Source organism: Pteronotus mesoamericanus, unplaced genomic scaffold (genome assembly GCF_021234165.1).
Source record: "Pteronotus mesoamericanus isolate MK-2021 breed Mesoamerican mustached bat unplaced genomic scaffold, CSHL_Meso_final scaffold_31, whole genome shotgun sequence".
NCBI lineage: Eukaryota > Metazoa > Chordata > Mammalia > Chiroptera > Mormoopidae > Pteronotus > Pteronotus mesoamericanus.
Genome location: NW_026555312.1, coordinates 14,543,607 through 14,566,254, shown reverse-complemented (window position 1 = coordinate 14,566,254; position 22,648 = coordinate 14,543,607). Strand labels below are relative to the sequence as shown.

The 22,648-nt window shown below is 36.1% G+C and overlaps 1 protein-coding gene across 1 annotated transcript in view; it reads right to left on the bottom strand.

Annotated features, from left to right (window-relative positions):
- DTNBP1 (dystrobrevin binding protein 1) overlaps positions 1–22,648 on the bottom strand; it is a 145,901-nt gene that overhangs the window by 104,115 nt on the left and 19,138 nt on the right. Inside the window, exons 4-5 of the mRNA XM_054591877.1 lie at positions 15,258–15,318; positions 6,209–6,341 (exon numbers count right to left, since the gene is read on the bottom strand). Coding sequence (XP_054447852.1) covers positions 6,209–6,341; positions 15,258–15,318 — 194 coding nt within the window. The remainder of the gene's footprint in view (positions 1–6,208; positions 6,342–15,257; positions 15,319–22,648) is intronic.

The window sequence follows — 22,648 nt, the reverse complement described above, 5'->3', positions numbered from 1 at the left end:
AAACTAAAAAGTTGTTGCGCAGCAAAGGAAACCATCAACAAAATGAAAAGGCAACCCACTGAATGTGAGAACATAATTGCAGATACATCTGATAAAGGTTTAATATCCAAAACTCATAAAGAACTTATGAGTTTATAAAGAACTTATAAAGAACTTATAAAACTCAACACCAAAAAAAAAATCCAATTAAAAAATAGGTAAAGGACTTGAATAGACAATTCTCCAAAGAAGACATGCAGCTGGCCAGTAAACATATGAAAAGATGCTCAACATCACAAATCATCAGAGAAATGCACATTAAAACCACTATCACCTCACACCTGTCAGAATGGCTATCATCAATAAATCTACAAACAACATGTGTTGGCAGGGATGTAGAGAAAGGGAAACCCTTTTGCACTGTTGGTGGGAACGAAGACTGGGGCAGCCACTGTGAAAAGCAGTATGGAGATACCTCAAAATATTAAAAATGGAACTGCCTTATGACCCAGCAATTCCACTTCTGGGAATTTATCTGAAGAAAACCAAAACAGTAATTCAAAAGAATATAAGCACCCTATGTTAACTGCAGCATTATTTACAAGAGCCAAGATTTGGAAGCAGCCCAAGTGCCCATTAGTAGATGAGTAGATAAAACAACTATGGTACATTTATACAATGGAACACTACTCAGCTGTAAAGAAGATGAAAATTTTACTCTTTGTGACAGCATGGATGGACCTGGAAAACATTATACTAAGTGAAATAAGTCGGTTAGAGAAAGACAAATACTGTATGATCTCACTCATGTGGGATCTAATAAACAAACTGAACTAACAAGCAAAATAGAGACAGACTCATAGATAGAGAGCAGGCTGACACCTCTGGTGGAGGTGAGGTTAGGAGGTGGAAGGATGAAGCAAAAAAGAAAAAGGACTCATGGACATGAACAGTGTGGTGATTTTGGCGGGGAGAGGGGTGGGAGAGGTAGAAGAGGGTGTAAGGGAGACAAATGGTAATGGAAAAACTACAATAAGAAATTTTAAATATAAAATAATAACCAAGAAAGCAAATCTATGATTCATGTTCATGTAATTTAAATATTAGGAGGTTAGGTTAAATATTGTAAAAAAACAAATTAAGCATGGGCAGAGAACTTAGAAAACATTAAACAATATGATGGTATTGTGTATTAGTGTACCAAACCAGCCCCCATTATCAGTGAGTTAAAACAGTAGAAGCAATGGGAATTTTCCATTTTAACTCTCAACCGGCTTGGATCAGTAATAAAACATAGAAGAATTGTACTGACAAAAGCAAATTTTCTTCCCTTTATACATTAAAAACTTTGACATTTTTAAAATTTAAATAATTACAAGCACATATGTGCAATACATTCTGAATATTTTATATTGGATTTTAATTTAATGGTCATAAATTTAATTTCCCTGTCACAGCCTGCTCATTACCTATTACAAAATGAGTTGCATATATGAGTAAATTTGGTAATCAAACTTAGAATGCAGGTACATAAAACACTAGCAGGCCTCCATGGACATAAATACACCTTTATAAGAAGCTCAGGTCTCACCATTTTGCTCACTGTAACAACAGCATATGTCTCATTTAGTGATCAGTGGAAAAGATCGGTGGAGTTTTACCATGAAAAGCCATTTGGGAATGCCTTGACAGCTGTGCAGGAAAGAGTTTCACAAATCTTTGTGAGAAGACTGTCCCAGAGGAAGGGCGATTCTGTTTGGAATTTTTCTTTGTGCCATTTGTTTCAAATACATATTATATGTAGTGTAATTTTCACTAATATATGGAAATGAAGCAGCACCCTAAAACTAATAATTTCACACTTAATGAGTACTTTTCTAACAAAAATAATTAGCCTCAAGAAACAAAGAAATCTTCTTTGATTACAAATCCATAGGTCATAGAGGCCAGGTACTAAGAGACCACAAGATTCTTCAAATGCTTACATCACTCTTTTACCTAATAAGTTAATACAGTAAGGATGATACGACACTAAGTGAATTAACTTGCAAAGCCATTACAAAACAAATTAAATCATGTAGTATACTACAAGACATCTAAAGAGAGTTAATGTGCTTCTGGAAATGTCTAGTCTCAGAAAGTAACTTGGAAAATAAAAGAATCTAGTTCATGGAACACCGAGAGAGAGCTGTGACAGTCTCTCTGCTGGACACTCTCTCAAATTCTGTGCAGACAAAAGCAGAACAATGAGATAGGTCATAGTCTTTAAAAAGCTACAAATTCAATATATTGGTGTCATTTTCTTTTCTTTTCTTTTTTTAAGATTGTTTTTTCTTTTATTGATTCCAGAACAAGGGGAAAGGAAGGAGAAAAAGAGGGAGAGAAACATTAATGTGAGAGAGAAACATCAATCAATTGCCTTCTGCATATGCTCCAACTGGGGACTAAACCTACAATCCAGACATGTGCCCTGACTGGGTATTGAGCTTTCAGCCTGTAGAACACCCAACCAACTTAGTCACACTGGCCAGGGCTGGCTGTCATTTTTTTTACAGCACTTTGTTATCTAAGAACTAACAGAATCTTCTCTTGTAGACGAAGGTAACAGTCTTTTTAAAGTAGGTCACAAAAAAATTAAGCAATGGAGAAAATTCAGACAGGCCCTTGATATTTTTAAACTTCAATAAAGGAATAGGATTAGACTACCCTCTAGTGGAAGTTTAAGAGAATTCAATAAATACTTTTCAAACATTTTAGTAGTTTTATGATACAACATACACTATGGTAACTACACAGATTGACAACGTATACAGAATCTGGTGACAACATTCTATTTATTCTTACACATTATCTTTCAATGTACAGAGGACTACATTGTTTATTTCATCACATTTCATGCATTCTAAACTATTTTGCAGGGCAAGCTAAATTGCATAACATACCATCAAGCCCTCTGTCAAAGAACAGATTTGTAAAACCGTAAAGGCTACAGAAACTCCCACTAGAATGTCAGCATCTTAATGGCAGGGGCAGTTTTATTCACCACTGTATCCCCAGAGCCCACAAACAGCACATGTCACCCAACAGACACCAGGCACCGTGCCAAGTGCTTTACATCTGTCCTTCAACTCTACAAACACCCAGTGAGGCAGGTACTCTCATCCTCATTCTGTAGATGAAGAAACTAAAGCTTGGAGCAGATTAAAATAAAACCTGCATGGCATCTCACAGAAAGGAAGTTGTGGAACTGGGATCCAAACCTAGATCTGCACGTTAGTTCATAGCCCTCATTTTCCACTTCCCAGCATACTTTTATCTTAAAAAAAAAAAAAAAAAAAAAAAAAAAGGACAAGATTTACCAGCAATTATCTATTACAAGTGATATCTTACAAGCTTATCTATTATAAGCTTGATGGAGCATATCCCGTTAATTAAAAATAAAATAAAATAAAACAATGAATGGATTATCCTTTCTTTGGTTAAAAACAGATACAAAAAAAAAGGTGCTATATTTAAGCCACAGAATAATGCAGCTAAGCATCACCAAAGGTTCAAACTGCTCACATCATATAAAGCCTTTATTCTTCAATAAGAGCACACTCTCTAGAAAACGAACAAAACTAAGAGTTAAGTAGCCTAGCAGATAGAGGGACTGATTGGATATGGTATTAAATACAACAGTGAAAAGGTAAAAAGTTCAAAGAATTTAAGGGAATACTGTGACTAAATATCGGTCAGTTACTACTTATTTTTTATTTTTTATTTTTTATTTTTTTTATAAAAAATAAAAAAAAATTTATTTTTTATTATTTCTTGACTAAGGCTCGTGATATTGTATCAAGGTATTCAGGTGATAAGAGATATTTTGAGACTACCAAAAAACAAAAGGATTTAGTATTTGAGCAAACAATTTAAAACACTAAATACTTCTAGTACCTAAGAATGATGCATAAATTCACTAAAATGAATTCATAAAATACATTAATGATATGGATATACAAACTATTCCACCAAATTAGGCTTCAAAATATTTTTCTCCTGTAAAGAATATCAGTACTAATTTTAAGAAGCTTAAGTTGCTTATCTAAAAGTCACAATTTCAAAACACCTCCCTATGAGCTTATTCTAGGTCATAATAGGCCTCTTGAATTCCAGTTCTGACTTGCAATCTTCTAATCAGTCAGTACTAAATATAAGTATCAGGCAAATAATGGCAATAGATTAAGACACGAAGGTAGCATGTGTTTCAAATGCCAACTATATTCAGATTGGCAATAAATATAAAAACCAACTACCTAGATTTTAGAGGTATCTTTTCAGAAAACCAAATTAACTCTCCAAAAAGCTCTAGATATATTAGACATAGATTAGGAAAAATATGATTTAAATTATCTGGAAGTGATTATCTGCCCAGAATAGTAGTTCAGAAAATCCTTTAGCTTTAATTTGCCATTGGTGGTCAATGTCCTCAGATTAACAAAGACAGAGAATCCAAGTAAGCATTTGGGAGCCCACCCCCTTCATTTAAGAAGACATGGTGCAGTTTTCTAAAAAGGAAGGTCACATATCACTAAATATCAAACCTTTCCAGGATATGAGAGTCGTAACTGCGAATGAAAATATAATATGTTCTATTTTAAGAAAGACATATGTAAACTCCATTTCCTAAGCAGAAATTTCTATGAAAAATAATTAGATCATGGTACAATTCATTTAATCAGCAGAGTGGTATCAAACAAAGAACATCTCTAAACAGAACTTACTCTAAGCTGGCAAAAAAAAAAAAAAAGAGGGGAGGTTATAGAAGAATATGTCTGCAAAGAAATATACAACCAATGAAAAGCAAGCAACTCAAAAGCAAGGAACAAAAGCTAAAAAAAAAGTGGCTGAAAAGAAAATTCAAAGTACCCTGGAAGCTCTTTTTCCGTCAAGCCTTCTCAAAGGCTTGAGACGGATCATGCCTACATCCACAAGGCGAAAAAAAGCAGAGGGCAACCACAGGTATTTCTCATTTCTCTTAAGACCCAGGATATCTTTTCCACACCCTGCCTTCAGAAATAATAAATCACCAACACCAGAAAAAAACTGTAACAGCCGGGGCTTTATGAGTACAGTTCATGAGGCCTACTCAGAACCGTCATACCCCACTGGAACATCATCATTGTGGTTAGGATCCTGGATCCGTATCTTATGTGGCCCTGAGCAAGTCACAACATCTTCCCAGCCTTACTTTCCTTAATGTAAAGCAGAAAAGTAAAACTACTTTTGTAGGGTTCTCAGGGGGATTAAAAATAACATTTGTAAAGCAAATAACGACCTGTGTAGCTGCCATAATATTAGCTACTGTTACCAGCAACAGCATCCCAAATACCATTCAGGTAACTTTATTCACACAGAACAAACTGTTTTAGGATTTACTAATTACTTGTTCTGTAAATTATTTTTGTTTCAGTTTTTTAAAAAAGTAATACTGAAAAACAGGAAGAGATGATAGGGTATTCCTACCTTCTTACCCATAAAACCAGATTAGGTTATTAGCTTAAGAAATTTATTTCCTATGCAGATAGTGCCTAACCCTTACTACACTAAGACCTCAAGCTTGGTTAGAAAATAGTAAGCCACAATATTATCCTACAATATGGCAATGTGAAACATAAAAGTTAATTATCTAAATATAAACATAAGAAATAAAGAATATCAGCATAATTCATCACAATAGAAAAGACCACAAAAAAATTATAAACTTCCATAAGGTATAAATTTAGCCAAACAGGTACCCACATTTAACTGGATTTGTTTGCTCTCTTTTCAGTTCACAGAGGAAAAAAAGCATACCAGTTTTAAAAGCAACAATTTCCAGAGTATATACTGGAGTCAGGACAAAATCACCCTAATCCCTTTTATTTTCTATATGTATACATTTAAACAGAGATCAAACGTCACAAAGACAACCCTAAGTCATTTTAAGGATCAAAAACATTATAATTGTTTCCTGAGCTGAAGAGAGCCAGAAAACAATATTGGTATATTTTAGAAATCATGTCTACACCTTGAATCATTTGTCTAATCCTCAAACAGAATATGAAATTAACTCAAACTTACTATTTTCCAAAATATCCTGTCAACAAATAATTTAACATATTCTTAGAAAGCTTTGAAATTACACCAAGTCCAGTCCAAATTATTTTCACTTCTAAAGGTAATGCAGAAACATGAGCATAAGACTTACTCAAATTTACTGTCATGGACTCTAAATCCGCTATCAAACCTGGAAGCTGCTGAAGCTGCTCCTGTAACTCTACTAGGCTTGTCTTCTTTTTTTCCCAGTGTGCTGAAAGCATAACCACCTCGCTGTCCACCAGCTGCAACACAGAAGAGGAAGGGTACAGTAAAACCAGACTTTAAGCACAAAGAAATCGTAGGCAGTGTAATGAGAGCTGGTCAATCTTTAAAGACCCCCGCTATTGACTAAAAGCGACAGGACACTCAAAAGAAGACTGAAGTTGTTTTCTTCCTTAGAAAACAATCAACTCAATATTCAGTACCGAAAACCTCAAATTACTGCTTGTCTCAGTGCATCTTAACCCAGAGAAGAGAGTTCAGAGATGACCTTAGAAATCACTTTTAAGTATACCCTGTTTTTAAGTAAACCCTGTATTTGAAAATCCAAATCTAGAAAAACAAAAAACTACCACTAACAACTGAAAAGAAAACAAACAAAAACAACCCAAAACATAATTACTGGGTAATTATTTGGTTTACAAAAGGATTTCTTTTAACAAAAAAGTCCCCTAATGCATTTAGAATATACTCTGATTCAATTTACATTTAACAGGAACACTTATTTCAGAAAGTAAATGGTACTTGTGTATAAAGAAATTATAGAGGCAACTGATCAATTCCAGAAAAAAGAAAATAGGATTTATGTTGACAAAGAAGTAATTCAGTTATAAAGGATTCCTAATAGCAGGGTGGTGAGACACCAGACTAGCCTAAAATAATTCTAACTTCTCTTCCTGAAGACTGTGAAGAAAATGACAGACATCTGTTTCTCCCAGACAACTTTGTTTTTGTCTTAACATGGTGGGAGGGGAAAGAGGCTAGAATAATATTCAAAAGGATCAAGGAAAGATCATCTTTTGAAAAAATTACCAATGATAAGCAAGATTTGTGGAGGATACCACACATTAGTACAATAAATATAAAGATCACAAAATCAATTATATAACAGGAAAAATGCATTTGGAATTTATATTTAAATCAGAGTTTACAGTTGAGTTACAGTAAAAAAAGACAATTTATACACCCAAAGATTAAGAAAGACTGAGTCTTCACAAGTTGAAACATGAACACAACTGATTTTCACTGAATCTCACTAAAAAAAAGAACTTTAGAAGAATAAAAATATCAAGATAATCTGTAAAATTATGTAGTGCTGAACTGTTTCTACATTTTAATATTCTAGGAGATTCACAAATTGAAATAAAAGAATTAAGCTACAATAAAGAGGTCAGAAAGCTGCCTTCCTCATTCTGTACCCCTTCCCCACACCTCCCCATTGTTTTTTGGTCCACATTGGAGGGATAACCACATCATCTCTCACCGACAACCCTCAACTGAGATGGCTCAACCCTCCTCAAGCTTTATTCTAGTTGCTTTTCTCATTAATTTTGTATGCTTAACAATGCCTATTGCCTACCGGTTTTAAAATGATCCCTAAGACTAGTTTTAAAAATACTGAGCAGTCTTCACAGAGAGGCTATAATGCAATCATCAGGAAACTAAGATTTGCCTCTGATTTTCTATAGTCTCAATATGAGGTATCTAGATGTAGATACTTACAGATAAAAATGCTTGCTTGTTGTACTTTTTGCATCTAGGGTTTAACATATCTCATTTCTGGAAAATTGCCAGCCATTTATCTTTTCCTACACTGTCTTTCCCTTATTCTCTCTTTCTGGAATGTTTATTGGCTATACTAAAATAATAAGATATTGTGATTTTACAGGTAAAAACTGGTCCAGTACTGGTGATCTCACTTGGTTCATCCTAAAGACCTTCTCACAAATCACTTTTTATTCATTATGAACTCTACACACAGGGTTAGAAAATAATTTTTCTTTTAAGTGAATTAAGAATGAGTACTTGAAACTTTTATATTTACTAAGGAAATTAGTGATATTTTTAAAATTTGTATTTTGTTTTATTTATTTATTTTTTAAAATGATAGTGGCCCACAAGAGCCTTCCTAATCGAGTTTCCTTTTTGGTTCTTTTTAAGATTTATTTATTTTTAGAGAGAGGGGAAGGGAGAAAGAGAGGGAGAGAAACAACAATGTGTGGTTGCCTCTCCAGTGCCCCCTCCTGGGACCTGGCCCACAACCCAGGCACCTGCCCTGACGGGGAATCGAATCGGCAACCCTCTGGATCGCAGGCCAGCACTCAATCCACTGAGCCATACCAGCCGGGGCTAGTTTTTTGTTTTCATATATCTTTGAGTTTTTTAACTGTATTTTTTCCCATTACCATTTAGTCCCCTTATATACCCGCCACCCCAACAATCACACTGTTGTCCATGTCCATGAGTCCTTTTTCTTTTGTGTTCAATCCCTACACCCCCTACCCGCAACCTCCCGCCCTAGCTGTCATCCTGCTCTCAATCTATGAGCCTCTTTCGATTCTGTTTGTTGGTAGTTTGGTCATTATATTCCACATGAGTGAAATCATGGTATCTGTCTTTCTCTGACTGGTTTACTTTACTCATTAGCATAATATTCTCCAGGTCCATCCATGTTGTTGCAAAGTGTAAAATTTTCTTCTTTTCTTATGGCCAAGTTGTATTCCATTGTGTAAATGTTCCATTGTTGCTTTATCCACTCATCTACTGATGGACACTTGGGCTGCTTCCATGTCTTGGCAATTGTAAATAATGCTGCAATGAACACAGGGATGCTTACGTTCTTTGGAATTAGTGTTTTGGGTTCCTTCAGATACATTCCCAGAAGTGGGATCGCTCAGTGAAAAGGCAGACCCATTTTTAATTTTTTTAGTTATTTTCATAGTGCTTTCCATAGTGGCTGCACGAATATGCATTCCCACCAACAGTGCAAAAGGATTCCCTTTTCTCCACATCCTCACCAGCACTTGTTGGTTGTTGATTTATTGATTATAGCCATTCTGACAGGTGTGAGATAACACTTATTGTGGTTTTAATTTCCATTTCTCTAATGATTAGTGACATTGAGCAGCTTTCCATATGTCTATTGGCCATCTGTATGTCCTCTTTGGAGAACTATCTATTCATATCATTTGCCCATTTATTAATTGTATTGTTTGGGTTATTTTGGTTCTGAGTTTTTTAAGTTCTTTACAAATTTTGGATATTAACCCCTTATCAGAAGATAAAAAGCATACAATTTTGTGGGCTTTTAATTTTGTTGATGATTTCCTTTGCTGTGCAAAAACTTTTTAGTTTGATGAAGTCCCATTCGGGGTTTTTTTGTTTGTCTGTTTCCCTCGTCTGGAGAGATATATCTGATAAAATATCTATGAGCTACGTCCAAGATTTTGCTGCCTATATTTTCTTCTAGGATTTTGATGGTTTCTGGTCTAATATTTAAGTCTTTAATCCATTTTTAATTTAGTTTGCTGTGTAATATAAGAAGGTGGTCTAGTTTCATTTTTCTGCATGTATCTGTCCAATTTTCCCAACACCATTTATTGAATAAACTATTTTCAGCGCATTGTATGTGCTTGCTTCCTCTGTCAAATATTAATTGACTATAAAAATGTGGGTTTATATCTGGGCTCCCTATTCTGTTCCATTGATCTGTGTGTCTGCTTTTATGCCAGTACCATGCTGTTTTGATTACTATGGTTTTTATAGTATAGTTTGATATTAGGTAGCGTGATTCCTCCAACTTTGTTCTTCTTTCTCAGGATCACTGTTGCTATGCAGGGCCCTCTGTGGTTCCATATACATTTTTGGAATATTTGTTCTAGTTCTCTGAAATATGTTGTTGAAATCTTAAGAGGAATTTCATAGAATCTATAAATTGTTTTGCATAGTATGGACATTTTAATGATGTTAATTCTTACTATCCATGAACAGGGTATATCCTTCCACTTATTTGTATCTTCTTCAATTTCTTTCTTCAGTGTCTTATAATTTTCTGAGTACAGGTCTTTTACATTCTTGGTTAAATTTATTCCCAGGTATTTTACTCTTTTTTAAGCAATTGTGAATGGAATTGTTTTCTTAGTTTCCCTTTCTAATAGTACATTATTGGAATATAAGAATGCAACTGATTTCTGGATATTAGCTGTGTACCCTGCTAATTTGCTGACTTCATTTATCAGTTCTAGTAGTTCTGTGGTGGAATCTTTGGGTTCTCTATGCACAGTATTGTGTCATCTGCATATAAAGACAATTTTACTTCTTCCTTTACAATTTGGATGCCTTTTATTTCTTCTTCTTGTCTGATTGCCCTGACTAGGACTTCCAAGTACTAGGTTGAATAACAGGTGAAAGTGGGCATCCCTGTCTTGTTACTGTTCTTAAGGGGAACACTTACAGGTTTTGCCCATTGAGTATGATGCTCAAAGTGGGTTTGTCATAAATGGCCTTTATCATGTTTAGGTATGTTCCCTCTATTCCCACTTTGCTGAGAGTCTGTATCATAAATGGGTGTTGGGTTTTATCCAATGATTTTTTTGCATCTATTGACATGATCATGTGGTTTTTATTCTTCATTTCATTTATGTGGTGAACAATATTTATTGATCTGCAAATGTTGTATCAGTACTGCATTTCTGGAATAAATCCCATTTGATCATGGTGTATGACTTTTTAATGTATTGCTGTATTCAGTTTGCTAATACTTTGTTGAGGATTTTAGCATCTATGTTCATCTGGGATATTGGCCTATACTTTTCTTTTTGTAGTGTCTTTATCTGCTTTTGGTATTATGATAATGAGAGCCTTGTAAAATGAGCTTCAGAGCCTTCCCTCCTCTTGAATTTTTTGAAATAGTATGAGAAAGAGAGGCGTTAGCTCTTATCCAAATGTTTGGTAAAATTCACTTGTGAAGCCACCCAGTCCAGTGTTTTGTTTGTTGGGAGTTTTTTTTTATTACTACCTTAGTTTCACTAGGTGTAATCTGGTCATTCAGATTCTCTAATTCTTCCTGACTTAGTTTTGGAAGATTGTATGTTTCTAGGAATTTATCCATTTCATCCAGGTCATCCAGTTTCCTGGCATATAGTTGTTCATAATATTTTCTTACAATCCCTTGTATTTCTTTGGTGTCAGTTGTTGTTTCTCCTCTTTCATTTCTGACTTTATTTATTTGGGTCTTCTCTTTTTCTTGATGAGTCTTGTTAAAGGTTTGTTAATTTTGTTTATCTTTTCAAAGAACAAGCACTTGGCTTCATGGATCTATTTTATCTTTTTTTTTTTTTTTAACTCTATTTCATTTATTCCTGTACTTATCTTTATTATTGCCTTCCTTCTACTCACTTAGGGTTTTGTTGATCGTTTTCAAGTTCCTTTAAGCGTAAAGTGAGATTGTGTATTTGAGCTTTTTCTTATTTTTTTGAGAGAGGCCTGTAATGCTGTGAACTTCCCTCTTAAGATTGCTTTCCCAGTGTCGCACAGATTTTGGATTGTTGTGTTTTCATGTTCATTTTTTTCAAGGTATCTTTTGATTTCCTTCTTGATCTCTTTGTTGACCCATTCATTGTTTAATACTATGTTATTTAGCTTCCATGTCTTTGTGTATTTTTCAGTATTCGTCTTGTGACTAATTTCTAATCTCACAGCACTGTGGTCAGAGAAGATGCTTGATATGATGTCAATCTTCTTAAATTTATTAAGACTTGTTTTGTTTTGTGTCCTAACATGTGGTCTCTTCTAGAAAACGTTCCATGTGCATTTGAAAATTATGTATATTCCATTGCTTTATGGTGAAATGCTCTTAAAATATCAATTAAATCCATTTGATCTAGTGTGCCATTTAAAGCCATTGTTTCCTTGTTGATTTTCTGTCTGGAAGATTTATCCATTGAAGTCAAAAGGGCGTTAAAAACCTTGACTATGACTGTATTTCTGTCGATCTCTCTCTTTATGTCCACCAAGATTTGTTTTACATATTTAAGAGCTCCTATGTTGGGTATGTAAATGTTTACTAGAGTTTTATATCTTTTGTTGGATTGTTCCCTTTATCATTATGTAGTGCCCTTTTTTGTCTGCTACTATAACATTGGTTTAAAGTCTATTTTCTTGGATATATGTATTGTTACCCCGGCTTTTTCCCCCCTTTCCATCTGCATGAAATATACTTTTCCATTTCTTTACTTTTAGTCTGTGTGTATCTTTCAACCTGAGGTGGGTCTTGTAGGCAGCATACATACAGGTCTTGTTTTCTTATCCATTCTTCTACCCTATATCTTTTCATTGGAGCATTTAAGCCTTTTACATTTAAGGTGATAACTGATAGATATATACCTTATTTTGCCATGTATAATGCACATTCTTTTGCCCAAATTTTTGAGGGAAAAATAAGGATGCACAGTGTACATGGGTGGCTACAAATACATAAAATATCCTGTACCTTTTATCAGTTCTCATGTTTTGAAATGATGTTACATAAAATTTCTCATACCATATGTTAAAAAATGAATGCTAAAATTCCATTAACAAAAAAATCTAAATATAATAAATAAGAAATTTAATTAAAAAATTAAGATGAAAGATTTTTTTTTCCCTGATAGTTTGGGCCAAAAATGTGGGTGCACATTATACACGGCAAAATATGGTATTTAGTGTCATTTTAGTATTAGACTATTTTCCTCTTTTTTTTTTTCTTTCCCTTTTCTTTTTCTTCTTCTTCTTACAGCTGTTGCAGTACTGGTTTGGTGTTATCTTTTTATTTTTCTGAGAAGCTCTGTCTCTCCTTCAATTTTAAGTGGTAGCCTTGCTGGGTAAAGAAGCCTTGGTTGTAGGTCCTTGCTTTTCATCACCTTGAATATTTCATGCCACTCCTTTCTGGCCTGAAATGCTTCTGCTGAGAAATCAAATGACAGTCTAATTGGTGCTTCCTTGTAGGTAACTATCTGCTTTTCTTTTGCAGCTTTTAGGATTCTCTCTTTGTCTTTGGGCCTTGCCATTTTAATTTTCACATGTCTTGGTGTAGGCCTCTTTGGGTCCAACTTGTCTGGGACTCTCCGAGCTCCCTGGGCTTGTACATCTTTTTCCTTCATTGGATTAGAAAGTTTCAGTCATTATTTCTCCAAATAGGTTCTCAATCCCTTTCTCATTCTCTTCTCCTTCTGGTATTCCCATGATGTGGATGTTGTTACACTTCATGTTATCCCAAAGGTTTCTTAAGTTGAAATTCCGTTTTCTTTTTGTTGCTCTTCTTGGGTGTTTTTTTACCTTGTCTTTCAAATCACCAATTCAATCCTCTGCTTCATCTAACCTACTGTTTATTCCTTCCAGTGTATTATTTATTTCAGATATTGCGGTCTTTATTTATGACTGGTCCTTTTTTGTGGTTTTTATGTCTTCTTTCATGCTCTTGAGTATCCTTATAGTCATTACTGTAAACTCTATCTGATAAATTACTTGCCTCTATTTCATCTACATCTTCTTTTGGTAATTCTCTTGTTCTCTCATTTGGGGCCTGTTTCTTTGTTTTTCCATTTTGGCTGCCTCTTTGTATTTGTTTCTATGTAATAGGTAGATCTGGAAGACACTGGTGTAGTCCTAAATCAAACCCCGCCTGGCTCTGGGCAACCTGTTTTAAGCTATCAGCAATTCACAACATGTGGCTCCGCTCTGCTGGGCTTGGGCGTAAACCAAGCTATGCACCACGGTTGCCTCTGATCAGCACCAGGTCAGGGGGAGGGTCTGCCAGGTATCAGCCTCTGCCTTAAGGCTTTCTGTAGGGTTAATCAGTGAATGTCATCCAGCTATACTCTTCAGCAGTAGGGCTTAAGCTCCATAATGTGGGGCAGAGTAATTCCTGTGGGCAGGGTTAGGCATGCTCTGCCTCAGAAAGATGGCACCTGTAGTATGGAGAATGACTCGGCACAGGGATCCTGGTGGCTATTCCTTCAGCTTTCCCCCCAGAGCCAACAGCCCCAGGCTTTCCTCAAGTGTCTCTGGTCAACTCTGCCCTCTCTCTGTCAGAGCCCAGGGTAGTGGGATGTGCAAACGGAATGTTGCACATTGGCACCTTAAGAGGCACTCTGAGTCTCCCGCTGTCTCTCCCTGGTGGACAGAAACCATATTGCTTTTCACAGCTGTATGTTATTTGGGTTCCTTTCCTGGTTCTGGTGCTATAGGCTGGGGATGTCAAATTGCATTTTAGATTCCACATTCCTCAGGGGGAACTCCCCAGCTGCTGAAATATGCCTCCAAAACTTCAGCTGCTACCCGTGGGAGGTAAGCCGGCCCTCTCACACCTTTTTCACACTCCCTACCAGTCTCATGGTGGTGGAGTGGCTTCTCCCATCCGTCCGTGGTTATAAGCTTCTTTCCAGCTAGTGTTCAGTTGGTTATTCAGGATGATTTTTCTATAATTTAGTTATAATCCCAGTTTGGTCCTGGAAGTAGGTTAGTGTAGTTTCCACTTACTCCTCCACCATCTTGGCCTAATCCAGGAAATTAGTGATTTTAGATAGGCTGGACAAAATTAAACTTTTGTCTAAATAATAAATTCTTTTTTAAATCCTTACCCAAGGATATATTTAGTGATTTTAGAGAAAGAGGAAGGAAGAGAGAAACAGACAGGCAGAAAGACTCCGATGTAAAAGAGAAACATTGATGGGCTGCCTCCTATAAGCTCCATAACCAGGGATCATACCTACCACCTAGGTATGCTTCCTGACTGGGAATGAAACCTGCAAACTTTTGGTGTATGGGATGACGCTACAATCAACTGAGCCACTCAGCCAGGGCAAGAAATTACTAAATAGTGGGTAAAAAGAAATTACACCTATAATTTACATACAGATGCAAAGGCATCAGACTCAAATTCAAAACATTATATACCTAGATGAACCAAGTATTTATTTTTGACTTGAGAATAAAAGTCGTAAATTCTCTAAGTCTAACTAAGCTACTTGACTGAAAAATGTGCCTTATTTAGGGAGTTTCATAATCAACTGCTAAATTCAATTTCAGATATCCTGCAAAACATTTTAATACAACTACAAACTTAATTTCTTAAAAACTAGCATATCCCACAAGTATAAAATTAGCCAATAATTCTTTACCTCTCCAGCACTTGCACATTCCTTGGCTCTTCTGTGAAGTGCAGCCCATGTATCTTCATACCTAAGAAAAGAAAAAAGTAATTCAAAATGCAAAAAAATAATTCAAATATTTCATGTACTAAAACATTAAAAAATACTATCTAAAGATGAGTCCAGAACATTCTATGGTTTCTGAAAACAAAGAGCTCAGAAAAAATAATGGGGATATATCACAAGGACACAGAATTCAACTTAAAAGGGCTTCCAATGGCCAAATCTAGGAGAACTTGAGCAACACAAAAAATAACAACAGTAGTGGGTTATAGCTCAAAAATTAAAAACAGCCCTGGCTGGTGTGGCTAAGTTGGTTGTGCACCTTTCCGCAAACTAAAAGGTAGTCAGTTGAATTCCCAGTCAGGGCACATGCCTGGATTATAGGTTCAGTCCCATATTGGGGTGCATGTGAAGGGCAACCAATCGATGTTTCTCTCTCGCATAGATGTTTCTCTCCCTCTCTTTCTTCCTCCCTTCTGCTCTTTCTAAAACTATATAAATAAATAAAATTTAAAAAAGTAAAGATCCATGAGTTTAAATTGATTTAAGTAAATAACTAATTAAAATAGAGGAAAATCAACAAAACTAAAAATTGATTCTTCATAAGATTAATGAAATAAAACCTTTAGATAGACTAAGAAAATAAGAGAGAAGACAAATTTAGAAACAAAAAAGGAGACATTATTATCAATTCTAAATAATAAAAGAAATAAAAATAATTATGAGTACTACAGATAACTGCATGCCAACAGATTAGATAATCTAGATGAAATGAAAAAATTCCTAGAAACACGAAACCTACCAAGACTGAAACCCAAACAGAAAATATAAATAGACCCATCAAAAAGAAATTAAAAGACAAATAAAAAAGTTACACTGAAACAAAAAAAATGGGAACACAATATACCAAAAAGCATGCAGTAAAAGCAGTTCTAAGAGGGAAATTCACAGCAGTAAACACCTACATTAAGAAGCAAGACAGACCCCAAATAAACAACATATTGGGATACCTTAAGTAACTAGTAAAAGAAGAACAAAGTGAAACGAGCAGAAGGAAAAAAATAATAAAGATCAGAGCTTGATTTAACCAGGGGAAAAAAAGAGAGAGGACTGCCCTGGCTGATGTGGCTCAGTGAATTGAGCACCAGCTGTGAAACAAAGGGTCGCTGGTTCGATTCCCAGCCAGGGCACATGCCCGTGTTGCAGGCCATGTCCCCAGCTGGGTGCTTGCGAGAAGCAACCAATCTATGTTTACCTTGCACATTGATGTTTCTCTCCCTCTCTTTCTCCTTTCCTTCCCCTTTCTCTAAAAATAAATAAATAAAATCCTAAAAGAAAAGAGGACCCATATCAACAAAAATATAAATGAAAAAGAACACATTTCAACTGACACCCCAGAAGTCAAAAGGATTATAGGAGGCTGGTATGAAAAACTATATGTTAACAAACTGGACAACCTAGAAAAAATTCTTAGAAACAAAACAATTATTAAGACTGAGTCAGGAAGAAATAGAAAGTCTGGATAGACCAATTACTAGTTAGAAGGTCAAATTAATAATAAGAAATCTCCCAGTGAAGACAAGCCCAGGTCTGATTGCTTCACTAATGAATTTTACCAAGCATTTAAAAAAGAGTTAATGTAAGACTTTCTTAAACTGTTCCAAATAATATCAAAAAGAAGGACCACTCTCAAACTAATTTTATGAAACTAGCATTACCCTGATACCAAAGGCAAAAAAAGGATGCTATCAGAAAATTACAGATCATTGAGAGTTTCAAAATGGCAGAGGAGTAAATGGAAGTCACAATGACCTCCTTCCAGGCCAATTTGGAATTATAACTAAATTGTGGAGAAATCACCTTGAAAAAACAAATGAACAAAAGCGAGAGAGAGGCCATATAACCTTGGACAGACAGAAAAATTAGCTTTAATACAACCTGACTGGTAAGGAGTGTGGTGTAGACTTGAGAAGGGGGGTTAGGCACCTGCAAGTGACAACACCAGAGGGATATTTAAATGGCCAGCTGGATCCCCCTGAGAAGAGCAGGGTCTAAACCATAAGCAGGGACCCTCAGACTATAGGACCAGAGCCATGAAAGTACACAGATAACAGCCAGCTGAGAAAAGCGGCAGGGTTGCTCTCTGCCAGAGATGGGCGGCTGGCAATGCAAAGAGCCTTTTAACAAGTCAACAAATAGATTTTTGTTTGCAGCCACTTACCCTGGGCTCTGGCAAAGGCGGGGGCAAAGTGGGCTGGAGACGCCTGAGGAGAGACTGGGGACAGAGGCTTTGGGGAGAGAACTGAGGGAATAGCCAGCAGAATCCCAGTGCTGACTCATCTCCCATACAACAGCAAGCATCTTGCTCAGGCAGTCCACTCCCCTGAGCATCAGCATCATGAAAGGAAATAGCAGCCCTGCCCCCAAGAGTGACTCTTCCTTGGCCATGTGGTGCCTAAGCCTGACTGCTAAGTGCAGCGTGACTGTATTAACAACTGAAGGAGGCAGGCATAGACATTAGATTCCTGGAAGTCTTGAAAAGACTGCCTAACGTCAGACGGGGTCAACATCTGACTTCATCAGAGGCAGATCCAGAAAGAAAAAACAGCAGTTAAATACTAGAGGCTACCAAGAAGAAATCCACTGTGGTATTTTCAATGATTTATGATGTTTTTTTTACTACATAGCTTTTTAACATCCATTTTGGGTCCATCAAGTTTATGCATGTTAAGTAACTAGATTTTATACCAATAGTTTATTTGTCTCCTTTCTTATAATAGTCTTAATCTCTTTACAGCATTATTAATATTGGTTCACTTGCTGTTGATAGTGGGATTGCAGGACAGAGTTATTTTGGTGGCTGTAGGTTTGTTTCCTGGGCTTTGTAGTTTTGTTCTGACATCACCTGTGCAAAAACACTCACGATGTGGTGGGCAGAGTGACCTCAGTCAACAAGCTGGAAGGCAGGACCCACTAAAGAATGACCAAACAACAATCAAAACCAAGTAACTTCCAGAGAGCCAATATAAATGGCATAAAAGGCATCCAAAGAGCAGCAAGTTCAGGAGATCAAGGAGACTGCACCACTGAATCTCACAGGTCTCCTATCACAGATTTTCACACCACAAACTCAGGAAGTCAAGAGAGATCAATTTAAGAAGCAGAAGTGAAAAAGAAGAGTCTCAAAAATAATGGGAAAACAAAGAAACACCCCCTAGTCCACGGGAAAGCAGGAATCCTCAGAAAGAGAACTAAATGAAATTGAGGCAAGTAAACGATCACATATTGAGTTCAAAACAATGGTTCTAAGGAAGCTCAATGGGCTCAGTGAGCTCAGAGAGAATTACCAGAAACTACTGGGAAACTACAAGGAAATTACTGCGAACTGTATCAGCATGAAAAAGGACATAGAAACTATCAACAGGAGGCAAGAGGAACTGAAGAATACGATTTCTAAATTGAAGAACACAGTAGAAGAAATCAAAAGCAAGCTAGATGAAGAAGAGGATCAAACGAGTGAGCTGGAGAACAAGGAAAAAAAAAAAGGTCCCAGTAAGAGCAAGAAAATGAAAGAAGACTCCAAAAGAATGGAGAGACATTTAGGGAAATGCAGGAGAAGTTGAAACATAATAACATCCATATAATAGGGATACCAGAAGAAGGAGACGAGCAAGGGAGAGAGAACCTGTTTGAAAAATGATGGAAAACTTCCCTAATAGGAGGAGAGAAAAAGTCACACAAGTCCAGGAAGCATAAAGGATCCCGTCCCATTCAAGAGGAACACAAAGAGGCCCATTCCAAAACATATCATAATTAAAATGGCAAATATCAAAGACAAAGGGAGAGTCTTAAAGGCAGCAAGGGAGAAAGAGGTAGTAACACACAAGAGAGCTCTGATACAGCTAGCAGCTAACTTCTCAACAGAAACACCACAAGCCAGAAGGGAATGGCAAGAAATATTCCAAGTAATGAAAAGAAAAGGCCTGTAACAAAGACTGCTTTACCCAGCAAAGATCTTAATTAAAATGGAAGGTGAAATAAGGAGTTTCCCAGACAAAAGGCAGCTAAAAGAACACACCTCCACCAAACCAGCACTGCAAGATATGCTAAAGGGACTGCTTTAAGAAGATAAAGAAAAAAAGTGAGAAAGAGAGGAACACAGGTACAAGGGGCAAAAAGTACCTCTCAATCATAACTTTAAATGTAAATGGATTAAATGCTCTATTCAAGAGACATAGGGTGGCTGAATGGATTAGAAAACATGACCCACACATATGCTGCCTACAAGAGACCCACCTCAGAACAAAGGACCTACACAAACTGAAAGAAAATGGATGAAAAAAAATATTCCAAGCAAATGGACATGAAAAAAAGCCAGGGTGGCAATACTTATATCAGACAAAATACATTTCAGAACAAAGGACATAAAAAAAGACACAGAAGAACACTTCGTAATACTCAAAGAAAGAATCCATCAAGAAGACATAAACATTGTAAACCTACATGCATCCAACATAGGAGCACCCAAATAGATAAGGAAATTCTTGGAGGACTTCAAGAAAGATATAGATAGCAACACACTGATAGCAGGGGATTTTAACACCCCACTGTCAAAAATGGATAGATCTTCCAAACAAAACATCAACAAGGATATTGTGGAACTGAACAATGCATTAGATCAAATGGACTTAACTGACATATATAGAACCCTTCACCCAAAGAAGCAAAATACACATTCTTTTCAAATGCACATGGAATATTTTCAAAGATAGACCACATGATAGGACACAAAACAAACCTCAACAAACTCAGGAAAACTGACAACATAACAAGCATTTTCTCGGACCATTAGGGCTTGAAACTAGAAACCAACCTCAAGGAAAGAACTCAAAAACATTCAAACTCATGGAGACTGAATAGCACGCTACTAAACAATGAATGGGTCAATAATGAGATAAGAGAAGAAATCGAGAAGTTTCTGGAAACAAATGAAAATGAACATGTAATAGTCCAAAACCTATGGGACACAGCAAAGGCAGTCCTGAGAGGGAAGTTCATAGCAATGCAGGTCTATTTCAAAAAGATAGAAACATTTCAAATAAACGACCTAACCCTACAGCTTCAAGAACTGGAGAAACAACAAAAAACAAAGCCCAGAGCAAGTAGAAGGAAGGAAATAATCAAGATCAGAACAGAACTAAATGACATAGAGACTAAAAGAACAATTCAAAGAATGAATAAACCCAGGAGCTGGTTCTTTGGAAAGATAAATAAAATCAACAAACCTTTAAGCAGACTCATCAAGAAAAAAAAGGGAGAGAACCCAAATAAATAATACCAGAAATGAAAGAGGAGAAATTACAACTGCTACCACAGAAATACAAAGGACTGTAAGAAATTACTATGAACAATAATGTGCCAAGAAATTTGAAAACCTGGGTGAAATGGACAAATTTCTAGAAAAATATAATCTTCCAACACTGAATGAAGAAGCAGCAGAAAGCCTGAACAGGCCAGTAACAGCTGGTGAAACTGAAGCAGTGATCAAAAAACTCCCGGCACACAAAAGCCCTGGACAGGATGGTTTCACAAGAGAATTTTACAAAACATTTAAGGGAAAGCTAACCCCTATCCTTCTCTACTATTCCAGAAAGTAATTTACAGATTCAACGCAATCCCTATTAAAATACCAATGACTTATTTCACAGATATATCCAAGAAGACACAAGAAGAGGGAAGACTCCCAAACTCTTTTTATGGGTCAGCATCATCTTAATCCCAATACCAGATAAAGATACAACCAAGAAAGAACCAGGAGAATATCACTGATGAACACAGATGCTAAACTCTTCAACAAAATATTGGCAAACTGCATCCAGCAATACCTTAAAAGGATCATTGACCATGATCAAGTGGGATTCATCCCAGGGATGCAAGGATGGTTCAATATTCGCAAATCAATAAACATAACACATCACATAAAAGGGAAGACAAAAATCACATGATAATTTCCATAGATATAGAAAAAAGCATTTGATAAGCTACAGCATCCATTTATGATCAAAATACTCAGCAAAGTGAGAATAAGCGGAGCATACCTCAACTTAATAAAGGCCATATATGAAAAACCTACAGTCAACATCATTGAGAAATACTCAATGGGCAAAAACTAAAAGCTTTCCCACTAAGATTGGGAACAAGACAAGGTTGTCCACTTTCACCACTTCTATTCAATATAGTAATGGAAGTCCTAGCCACAGTGATCAGACATGAAAAAGAAATAAAAGACATCTAAATTGAAAAGGAGGATGTAAAATTGTCATTGTTTGCAGATGGCATGTTAGTGTACATAGAAAACCCTGTAGACTCCATCAAAAGCTGCTCAACCTAATAAGTGAATTTGGCAAAATAGCAGGACACAAAGTCAATATTCAGAAATCAAAGGCACTTTTGTACACCAACAATGGAATATCAGAATCAGAACACAGGAAATAAATCTCATTTTCTATAGCAACAATAAAAATAAAGTATCTAGGAATTAACCTAACCAAGGAAGTAAAAGACCTATACTCAGAAAACCACACAACACGGAAGAAAGAAATTAAGGAAGACACAAATAAATGGAAGCATATACTGTGTTCATGGAGTGGAAGAATTAAATTCATTAAAATCATCAGTAGTATGGATACATACTACCCAAAGCAATTTACAGATTCAATGCAATCCCTATTAAAATACCAATGGCTTATTTCACAGATATAGAACAAATATTTCAGAAATTTATATGGAACCATAAACGACCCCAAATAGCTGCAGTAATTTTGAGAAAGAAGAACAAAGTAGGAGGGATCACTATACCTGACATCAAACTATATTACAAGGCCACTGTAATCAAACCATCTGGTACTGGCGTAAGAACAGACACAAAGATCAATGAAAAAGAATAGTGAGCCCAGAAATAAACTCATGTCTCTATTTTGTCAATTAATATTTGACAAAAGGGGCAGAATCTTAAAATGGAGTAAAAATAGCCTCTTCAATAAATGGTGTTGGGAGAGCTGGACAGCTACATGCAAAAAAATGAAATCCGACCATCAACTTACACCATACATAAAAATAAACTCAAGATGGATAACAGACTTAAATATAAATCACGACACCATGTAAGTCCTAGAGGAGAACATAGGCAGGAAACTCTCAGATATCCCACGCAGCAATATTTTCACTGATACTTCCCCTAGAGGAAGGGACATAAAGGAAAGAATAAACAAGTGGGACTTCATCAAAGTAAGAAGCTTCTGCACAGCTAAAGAAAACATCAGCAAAATAAAAAGAGAACCAACCATATGGCAAAATAT